The sequence below is a fragment of the Elephantulus edwardii genome, unplaced genomic scaffold, assembly GCF_000299155.1.
Source record: "Elephantulus edwardii isolate Elephantulus edwardi_28Jun2011 unplaced genomic scaffold, EleEdw1.0 scaffold00007, whole genome shotgun sequence".
In the NCBI taxonomy this organism is placed as follows: domain Eukaryota; kingdom Metazoa; phylum Chordata; class Mammalia; order Macroscelidea; family Macroscelididae; genus Elephantulus; species Elephantulus edwardii.
In genome coordinates this window covers 23,115,103-23,126,350 of record NW_006399757.1, presented here as the reverse complement: position 1 = coordinate 23,126,350, position 11,248 = coordinate 23,115,103, and the positions used below count along the sequence as shown (strand labels likewise).

Sequence of the window (11,248 nt, the reverse complement as noted above, 5' to 3'; positions counted from 1 at the left end):
CACATGTCCAAAGTATGTGAGATGGAGCTTCAAAATCCTTGCTTCCAAGGAGAAATTTGGTTTCACTCTCTCCAAGACAGACCTGTTTGTTCTCTTGGTGGTCCATGGTATGTTCAATATGCTTCTCCAGTACCACAACTCAAAAGCAGGCAAGGATAACCTATGCTCAAGATTATGGTACTTATGGCTACCTCTGAGGGGTGGGAAGGTGAATTGACTGGTACTGGGTATGAGCATTCTTCTGAAATGTCAACAATGTTCTATACATTGTTTTAGGTGATGTTACATGAGTGTTTAGAATTGCACATTTAAGGTTAGCATGCTCCTGTATATAAGGTACACCTCAATCAAGAGAATAGACCCACTACCTTGTCTTCTGTAGACTGTCCCAATTCCTCACTGCTGAGTGCATTCCTGGGCTGCATTTCCAGCAAGGTTCTGAAGAGAATGTTGGAAGTCACTGTCAGGAATTCTATTTCAGCATTAGGGTGGAGTCCATACAGTGCTGGGCTTTCTGGAGGAAGCATCTCCTCTACGTACTGGTGGTAGCCTGAATAATCCAGATTGGGTGGAGCTGCAAATCCTGGTGCCAGCATAAGCTCATCTTCAATCTATAAGCACAAGGAAAAGCTGGTTATCACAAATGTGGCAGGAATAGGTCTCTTCCTGATCCCAAACTTGGATAGCTCCCTGGCAAGGTATCAGCACAATAATGGATTCAGAGCAGACCCTCTAAAATGTACCATGACTGAAAGCACAGAATACCAGAAGAATATCTATTTGTGCAAGGGCATTTGACTATGTGGTTCATAACAAATTATGGCTAATATTGAGAATACTACTTCTCAGAACACTTAATTGTGCTCATGTGAGACCTAGACCTAGAGGCTGTTACTCAAATAGAGCAAAGAACGCTACATAGTTTAAAATTAAGAAAGGTGTGTGTCATGGTGGTTGTATACTCTTTCCATACCTATTCAATACCATACTTATATGCTGAACTAATTACTCAAGAAGTTAGACTCTATGACGAAGGTGGCATCAGGATTGGAGGAAGACTCTTTGATAATCTATGTTATGCAGATGACACGACCCAGGGATTCCATTACAAAGAGAAGGCTTGAGAAAAGTGGGGCCTATCCTTTCAGCTATTTTAGTACAGCAACAGGGTCTGAATGCTTGCTTGCCTTTGCGAGAAAATAGAGCCCCATTGTGAATTTCTCTGGCACTTCCTAGTTTTATGCAAACACAGGAAGGTTAAGATATAGTGAAAGTGAGAAGGACTTGAAGAGCTTGCTGCAGAAGATCAACAAGTACAATCTTCAATATGGATTACATCTCAACATCAAGAAAAAAAATTCTCACTACTGGACCAATAGGAAACAACATGATAGATGAAAAAAGAATTGGAACTGTCAATGATTTTCCCTTACTGGAATCCATAATCAACTCTTTTGGTATCAGCAGTCAGGTGATCAGGAGACGTATTGCACTGGGAAAGTCTAGAGTCAGGGACCTCTCCGAATTATTGAGAAACAATGATGTCAATTTGAGGACTAAGGTATACTTGATTCAGGCCACAGTCTTTTCAATCATTTGATATGCATCTGACAGCTGACAATGAATAAGGACGACAGAAGAATTGATGCCTTTGAACTGTGGTGTTAGCAAAGAGTACTGATTATCTCATGGACTGGCAAAAGAACAGATATATCTTTTTTTTCTTATTTTTTTCCCTTTTAAAAATATATTGGCTTTCTCACGAAGTTTACATACATTGTGTTTAATTCTATTCTTCATTCATATTGTGTTTCATACAGTTATTCCCATATATGCATGATGTTTTATAAAATCAATCACCATTGGACCTTCCTCATCATTATCCAATCTTTTTCATGTCTGAGCCACATCCTTCCCATTTCGTTCACCTGTTCCCTCCATCCACCAAAATGTGCAACCCTGTGGTTTTGCCACTACCTACCCTCACCTCTGCTCCCACCCCTTCTCCCTCTTGGGTCCCCACACATGCTTTACGGGCTATCCTTCTGTCTTTACCACAATAGTCTTATGCAGTATTCTAGAGAGAATTATGCTGAGTGAACTAACTCAGTCTCATAGGGAGAAGTGTTGCATAAAACATACATTTTAAAGACTGTACTATCTGTGTTTCATTGATTATGCAAAGGCGTTTGACTGTGTGGACCATAACAAACTGTGGCTAACTCTGAGAAGAATGGGAATCCCAGAACACTTGAAAGTGCTAATGCGAAACTTATACTTGAACCAAGAAGCAGTCGTCAGAACAACGCAAGGAAACACTGCATGATTCAAAATTGGGAAGGGTGTATCCCAAGGATATGTTCTTTCTCCATACCTTTTCAACCTATATGCAGAAAAGATCATCCGGGAGGCTGGGCTCTATGAGGAAAAATGTGACATCAAGATTGGTGGAAGATCTATCAACAATCTGTATTATGCAGATGACACAACCCTGCTTGCTGAAACTGAGGAGGACCTGACGTGCTTCCTGTAGAGGGTCAGGGACTGCAGCCTTCAATGTGGATTGAGGCTCAATGTCAAGAAGACAAAGATTCTCACCACTGGACCAATTGGCAGCATCAGGATGGATGGTGAAGAGATTGAGATTGTTCACAGCTTTAGTCTGCTTGGCTCCACAATCAACACTCTTGGCACCAGCAGTCCGGAAATTAAAAGACATATTGCGATGGGAAAGTCTGCCGTTAGGGACCTCTTTAAAGTACTGAAGAGCAACGGTCTGTCTCTGGAGACTAAGGTGCGTATGGTACAGTCCATGATCTTTGCAATCACTTGTTATGCGTCAGAGAGCTGGACAATGACCAGGGAGGATAGAAGGAGAATTGATGCTTTTGAGCTTTGGTGTTGGAGAAGAGTGCTGAGGGTACCATGGACTGCTAAGAAAACAAACAGATTCATCTTGGAGAGGGTTAAACCGGGCTGCTCCTTGGAGACAATGAGCCTGAGGCTTCGTCTGACATACTTTGGTCATGTTGTAAGGAAAGACCGGTCCTTGGAGAAGGACATCATGCTTGGGAGGGAGGAGGGACGGCGCAGGAGGGGAAGGCCCTCTGGGAGGTGGATTGATTCGGTGACTGGGGCAATCGGGATGAGTGTGTCAGAGACAATGAGATTGGCACAGGACAGAGCAGAGTTTAGGGCTGTTGTACACAGGGTCGCTATGAGTCACAAGCGACTCGATGGCACATAACAACAACAACAACAACAACAACAACAACAACATAGTCAGTGTGTTTATTGGAGGCAAAGATGATGAAGCTTGTTTCACATACTTTAGGCTTGTTGTTAGGAAAGGCTATTCCTCTGACAAGAGACTTCATGCTTGGAAAGGTGGAGGGTTGGCAAACGAGAGGAAGACCCTCAACCAGACAGGTTGACATGGTAACTGTAGCAACAGTCTTGAGTGTGTCAGAGATTGTGAGAATGGCACAGGATAGTACATGGCTCAGGTCTGCTGTTCATAGTGCTTGCTACGTGTTGTTCTCTGTTCAATGGCACCAAGCAACAACAACATTTATGTTACAAATTAGTATACTCAGAAATTAGAAGGTCAGACACTACAGTGGACAGCATGTTAATGGCAGAACTGGCACTAGAATTTAGGTCTCCTGTATTGTCTACAATCATTCTCTGTGTCAATACACCGTATCACCTACGGTAAGGAACAGGTGAATTGTTTGGGGTTTTTTGGTTTGTTTGTTTTTTATTTTCTTTTACAACTTGCGCTCCAAGCACTACATGCATATTGACTGGCACTCCCTCCAGTGCTGTGTTATGTACAGACAGACGGTAGCCTTTGGAATCAGACTGTGAATAAAGACTGTGAATTCAAATTCTAGTCTTGCTATTTTTCAGAGTTCAGCTTCCGTTCAGTCCAAACGGGATAATAAATACCTACTTTACAGGGTTAAGATGAGGAGAAGAAATAATGCACATGAATTGTGTGGTGCTGACCCTGCCTGGCACAGAGCAGTTATATAATAAAGTAGTTCCTATTACAATACAGATTACATAATGCACAGTCACATGTGAAATATATATTAAGTATTTCAATGTATACTGCATAATAATACAAATAACTCACTTATTAAGCACTGCATTCTCAACACTGCACCAAGTACTTGGTTTTTAATACTGTTAACAACCATAAATTGTTCAACCTCACTATAAATGATAACACTAAGTCGATAGAGTAATATGTGTAAAACCACAGAAAATTAAAAAAAAAATCATAGCTCATATTCTTGTTCTTCTATTATTACCAATTTTTTTTTTTTTTGTTCTAGATGCCATTCTATTTTCCAAAAAGAATTCCACCACATTCTTATTTAGCACGGCCAAGTGTAAGCCTTAAATGAGAACATGTTCTCCTCTCTGATGGCTGTCAGTAGCCCTCCGAGGCACATTGGCACTGAGCAGTGTGGGGTCTCTGAGCACAGAGTCACTCATCCAACAGGGAACTCATCCTTCCCACGCAAAGGCATCACAGACAACCAACTCATTCTTTTGATCTGAGCAGAGGACCTTAAAGCTCATGCCACTGATGGGCTGGTTTTCTGATGAAGTGCCAACAAAACCAAAGATGCTAATTTCCAAATAAATTAACCGAGATGAACAGTGGCAAAAAGATATCCTATAGATGTGAGGTGCTAGATCAAGTAGATAGTAATAGAAACAACACAAGGAGGTTGCATTTGGAGAACAAAGTAAGTGGGATTTGGGGCTTTTGAGATTCAGTTGCTAAGTGTGTTAATGTTCTTCAGAAGACTGCAAATGGGGTGTCCCCTCCCTTCAAAGCTCACCAAATCTAAACGTACAAAGCCCTCACACAAATCAAGGATACCCCTCAGGTTCCACCACCTGTATTTATTTTACAGTTACTTGAATGGGAGTTCAGCTTTATGAAGGTTAATGGACTGCCTCATTTGGCAACAGTAATTCTCCCCTTATCTGAAAGCCCAAGCTAGAAGAGCGGTCCCTCGCTCTGCCCTTTGGCCTCCACCGTCACTCTGAGAAACCAGTCTCTGCAGAGGTCGAGTGCATAGCACTGTTTATCCTTCCCATCTCCATGGTAACCTGCTCCCAGACCTCTTCTGAGGAGTGACTTCCAATTGTGTTAAATGGAAAGTGTCTTTCTGACATGTGAAATCCTGCTCATTAGACTGAGCAGCGACCAGGAGACTCTCAATCTAAAGAAACACTTGAGGGTCACACACACTAGGGAAGTTTGTTTGTTTTTCACCTCTGTATTGGTACAAATGTAGCAACATTATTAAAAGTAGTAAAAATGATCTATCCTTACTTTTCAATTGTTGGTTTGCTTTTTTAAAATTTTTTTGTGTTTGTGTGTGTGTACCGACAAGTCGGATCTGACTGGTACAGGAGGAGATTGTCCCTCCCTCTCCAGCACAGCATCTGGGAGATCTGAACTGCTCACCTCTGGGATTGCAGTGCAGCTTCTTGCCACTAGGCCACCAGAGCTCACCTCTACTGTTGTTATATGCTGTCAAACTGGAACAGACTTAGGGCTGGCCCTCCAGTGAGTTTTCAGAGGTAATCAAAAGCACGGGAGACTCCCATCCTTCTCCCCAAAGCAGCTGTTGGATTTGAACCATATGTCTTTGGTTCAACTCCTTACCATGAGTGGCATCCACTTCCTAAACAACATGCCTCTAGAAACTCTACAAACTTTGATAAATGTCGATGCCTATAGAAAGGCTTCAGGCCTTTTATTCATAGGATTGCTGTGAATCGTGCTCAACTCGATGGCAATCAACAACAATTTTCTATTAGTCTACATATAGACTAACTTTCTATTGTTGTTGTATTCTGGGGGGCCAGAATTGATTCAGAGCTGTTCCTCCAGTGGGTTTTCAGAAGCAGTATATTACATGGGAGGAGATTCACCATCTTTCTCCAGTGGAGCAGCTGGTGGATTTGAACCACATACCTTTGCATTGGCAGCACAATTCCTTACCACTAATCTACCAAAGCTCAACTTTCTATTTGTCTATAAAAACACAGTACTGCTTCTCAGAATGTGCTCAAGGAGGGCGAGCAAAGCTGTGTAATGACTTTAGAGATGTTATAAAAGCTTTGAGAGAAATTATAAAGAGAGTAGTGATCAAAATATCAAAAAGAAAGGAACAAGTGCAAACATTGCTCTAAATCAGTCAGTGTTTTGCACGACAGGAAGTAGAGGTGGTAGAGCATAGGGTGCCTTGGTCTCAAAGAAACAGTCAAGTCCAGAAAACGAAATGATTCAGAGGTGAAACCAGTTGCTCTCGAGTTGATGCTGAGTCATGGCAAGGTCACGTGTGTGTCAGCACAGAGCTGTGTTCCATCGGGTTTTCAGTGATTGACATTTTCAGTAGATCATCACGTCTTCCTTCTAAAACACCTCTAGGTCTACTTGAACCTCCAACTTTTCAGTTAGCAGCCAAGTGTACAAATTGTTTGCACCACCTAGTGATTCCATTAGAGGGAGAGGGCATGAGAAAAGTGTGGCCACTTCTTTCAGCTGACGTTAGTAAAGGAACAAGGTTGGAATGCTTGTACAAAAAAAAATAGTGTCTTGTAAATGTCTCAGCGTTTCCTAGCTGTTTGCACACAGAGCGTGGATGAGATACTGAAGATGAGAAAACGGAAAGGGGTGATTTGTGGCTTTACATTCCCAGAAAGGGGTGCCCTCTTCTCATAAGAGAAAGACTAAGTGGGCTTGCATATCACTACATTTTTCTTGCATGCAGATTTAGTAGAGATACTGTTATGTGCCATTGAGCCAGAACTGATCCACAGATGACCCTCTAGTGGGTCTTCAGAGGCTGTAAGTCACAAGGAGGAGATGGTCCATCTTCCTCCCACAGAGCACAGACGGATCTGAACCATGTACCTTTGCATTAGAAGCACAATTCCTTGCCACAAAGCCACCAGAGCTCCCTAGTAAGGAATCAGTGATCAAAATTTAGAGTATTTCCCCATTTCTGTGACAGGGAAATAAAATTGTAATGATATACTCAACTCATTGTCGCTGAGCTGGAAATGACTCATAGCTGACTCTCCATTGGGTAGTTTGCCCAAGAGGAGATTGCCCATCTTTCTCCTGTAGTTACTGGTGGATTTGAACTTCCAGAGAGGCTGGATCTTTGGGTTAGCATTGCAAGTTTACAGATGATGCCAAGAGAGTCTCTAAAATGAGTATTAGAATTGAAATTAAAAGAGCTACATTCCTTTTTTTTTAAAGAGCTACATTCTAACTAAAGTTCTTCCCCAAATGAAGTGACTTGGGAGAAACACCATGCCTCAGTATCTTTGTCTGCAAAATGGGACCACAATGTCAGCTTTGCCTATCTCAGCAGGGTGGCTGTGGAAATGCGTGTTGTGCTTCCGAAGGCCCTGTGTAGAGCCAGAGAGTCTGCATTTTAGCAAATCCTCAAACTTCCTCAAGAGCAGATGAGAAAGATACTGGTAGGCATCATAGAGTTGGTTCCAACTTACAGTGATCCTACATACAATAACACAAAACGCTGCCCACTTCTGCTCTATCCTCACAATTGCACCGGAGCCACTGTTGTGGCCACCTCGTCATCCTCTCTTTCACTGACCTACTACTTCATCGAGCATGACCTCCCGACAGGCTAGAATACACTCACAAACCCCCCAGAATACTCAAACACATTAAAGAATGATGTGTTTAGTGCAGTGAAATTGTTTTTAAAAAAATAACTTACAGAATTTTCTGTTCTGTGAAATGAATTTTAAAGTAATCTTACCAGAGCTGGATTCATGAATTCCTCTAAATAAACTCGGCAGAGCCTGCGATCCCAGTCATCTGTGATGTGGCCCCCGTACATGATCTCGCCAAAGAGATAGCGGAGGTCTTCCCATGGAACCTGGGGGATGGGGGAGCACAGGGACATCACATAAATGCTCCCTTCTGGCTCAGGTGTCTGTCTCAGGGTGACCAATGCAGGCAGGGTTGCGATATATAAGCACTGTGCTGTCTAGTCCCACCTGTCCCCAAATATTTAAGAGGTTCAGAAACTGCCAACGTTTCTCATTAGAACTTCTTGGGAAAATGATTTTTAATCTGTTTTTAAAGTATGCAGTGAAGATTCACTATTATTGAGTTAATGATGAAGATGTTAAAGCAAACAGAATCATTCCTGGAACATATCCTACAAGAAAGTATATATATTCAAAATGTCATGCAAAATTCATGAGAGGATATTGACTTAAGGCTTTGAGTATTCCATGATTTAGATAGACAATTACCATCCATTTTTTATGATCTGATTCAGGAAAAGAAAGACAAATCCATATAATGTGACTCTGGGGTACACTTAGAAGTCTATATTTTCCAAAGGCTATGCAAATATGTCCCCTTGCCACCAAATGACTGAGGGCTCAGTTTATGGTATGTGTGGCCTAAATGATTGTTCTATAGGTTGTAACTAATGACTATACTATGTTTTATTCAAGAAATCACGGTATCTCCTCTTTATTTGGCTTAACAGGGTTTGAAGCCTCCCTTTGCTACCCTTTAGCTTCCTCTGGGTTTGCAAAACATGCCAGTTTGTGATGAAGCCTTACCAGACAGGAACCTTTATATCCTCCGGGGCAGTATATGCCTCCCAACAGTTCAAGTAAAAACTTAATTATAGCCTTCATTTGTTGCATGATGTGACAGAACAGAACAAGTAAAATTACTTCAACTCTTGCAATGTGCTTGCTACGAGTTTATTTGAATTTGAATAAATGAACCTCAAATATGTCTTTCTTTTAAGCTAGATTGATATGAATGAAAAATTAAGAAGTGACTAGACTGAAATACGCTTTCTCCACCACTCCACAGATCACCTTCCATAGAGCTGAAGTGGATGGGAAGCACAGACTTCTTCATTTGCTTTCCCGTCCTGATTACATTTAATTAATGCCTGCTCTATCTCCCTCAAGATTTCAGTCAGCTAGGGAACAGTGCTTTTCAATAGCTCACTCTCTTTCACCAAATCTTGACCTACTTTGTATGTACACCTTCTTGAAAAGAACATTTTGTTTCAACAAAATTGTGTGTACAAATGTACCATAATTACAAAGTCCTGGTAACTTGTTTTGTGATGCATTGTAAATTACTTGGGTCAAGACCTTGGTGAGATGAGCATGTCTAAGAATCTAAGGTGTATGTTAAGTCAAGAAAAACAGAGTGATTACATTGGCCATCTGGTGTTATCATGTGGAGCCGTACTGACACACAAGTGCTAACTCCCCCATTTGCCACCCTCCCCCGTGTCTACCTCAGTTGTACACAGAATTCAGCAGAAGTAGTAAAATAGCCCTGTTCCCAGTCTTATGGGATGGCTATGAAGGTCTTAAATCAAACTAATCAGTGGTTTATTTCGTCTCCTTCCCAGAGCTACTATAAGAATCAATTGCAGTAGGTTTCATAAAACTTGATGAAATAAATAAAAGCACAAAATGCAATTGTAGAATGTATAAACTATGCTCAAAGTAAACAGGTTTAATTTTTAATTTAATAAATTAAAGGAGATAGATCTGAAATATCATTTCCTTCTAGAAAACCAACCAATAGTAAATGCCAAGTGTATATACTCCTATAAAAATCAAACTACTTTTGAATCTAGAGCAAACTTGGGCAGCAAAGACAGTGATAAGAATGGTTATCAGAACAACATGAAACCACTATTTATTCCAAGACTCATAGATGAGTTATTTTAAAGACCCTTTGCAGATATGTTACAGATCTTGTTGGTTTTGACAAATATCCAAATTTCAAGAGTTTTAGCTTAACAGAAAAAGTTCCCCTTATAAACATTAAACAGAAAAATATTCTTAGGAATGGCTCTTCTTTAGAAAAAAAGCAATCATTGGCCTTATAACTTTGTATGCTAATATTCCTGATGAAACATTCTCATCCTCTTCTGTAAAACACATTCTAGCTGTGAAATAAAATCATTCATCTACCTTTAACTTCAAATCAAGGGGACCATTACTGAGAAAGTCACAACAAGGTGGCATCCTTAATACATAATAATGACATATGCAGGAAATGCACCATTATTTATACATGTGACGTGCTGTAAATTGCTTCCATCATCAGAACTAATTGTAGTGATTATTAATGCAGTGTTATGAACTGTCAGAATTGCTGTATGTAATTACATTTGTGCAAATGCTTCATTACCTGCCTAATGAATCTGGCATATATGCACATGTAAACCACTGTTTTTGTTAACATAATGAAGGACATTTTTTTCTTCTTTTTTTTGGCACTAAGCTGCTGATGTGGAACTGGTTTGACCTATATTAGGAAGTTCAAGCATCCACTGCTGGGAAACCTTTGATCTGGTTTATTTTCACTCTTGGCAGAAGATGCGTATATGGTGTCAGCTCTTTGAATAATAGCTTCAACAGAGAAATTATGGTCCATTTTGAGCATGACCAAGGACTGACAGATTCAGTCCACTCCTCAGAGGAGGTTATTGGACCACTGGCACTTACGTTAGGGTTTGCCTCTAAATAGTTGTAGAGGACGTTGGCACAGATGGTGAGGTCTCCAGGATTGAAGGGATAGTGGCGGCTCCAGCCCTGGGGGCCAAACCGCAGTCTCCCAGCAACACAGGCGTGGAAGTAGCACAGAGAAAAGAGAATGCTCTTAAACTCCTGCTCCTTGGAGCATATTTCCAGTGTGTCCTGGAGAGAAGAGAAGAGATGTTTGATTATATGTCTGTACCATCTCTTTATTATCACATTTTGAATAATAAAGGATTTTGAACAAAATACCCAATAGAGTTAACATATAGTTTTCAGCATGGCAATGTATTCTAACCCACTGCTGTGCTGGCTTATGGGCTTCTCTGACACTGGGAGCTAGCAGGTTTAACGACGATGGTTAAGTTTTAGAAGATCTCTAAGATAAAAACAGATCCGGAAGAAAGGATTAGTATCCCCTTATAAAAATGAACCATTGAATACTTTGTGGATCACAGCAATTGTTTGTCCTATCTAGGCCAGAAGATGAACTCTCTAGATTACAAAATGCTCCGAGTACACAGAAGCCATTATAATGGATGGGACATATAAATGATTGCAAGGATGATGCAGGACCAGGCAATCATTTGTCCTATTAGACGTGCTGTAGCTGCAAATCAGAGCTGACCCCACCACCACCACC

At 40.9% G+C, this 11,248-nt stretch overlaps 1 protein-coding gene across 1 annotated transcript in view; it reads right to left on the bottom strand.

Annotated features, from left to right (window-relative positions):
* DNAH11 (dynein, axonemal, heavy chain 11) overlaps positions 1-11,248 on the bottom strand; it is a 481,900-nt gene that overhangs the window by 17,438 nt on the left and 453,214 nt on the right. Inside the window, exons 72-74 of the mRNA XM_006880385.1 lie at positions 10,576-10,767; positions 7,830-7,949; positions 369-611 (exon numbers count right to left, since the gene is read on the bottom strand). Of these exons, the coding sequence (XP_006880447.1) occupies positions 369-611; positions 7,830-7,949; positions 10,576-10,767 (555 nt within the window). The remainder of the gene's footprint in view (positions 1-368; positions 612-7,829; positions 7,950-10,575; positions 10,768-11,248) is intronic.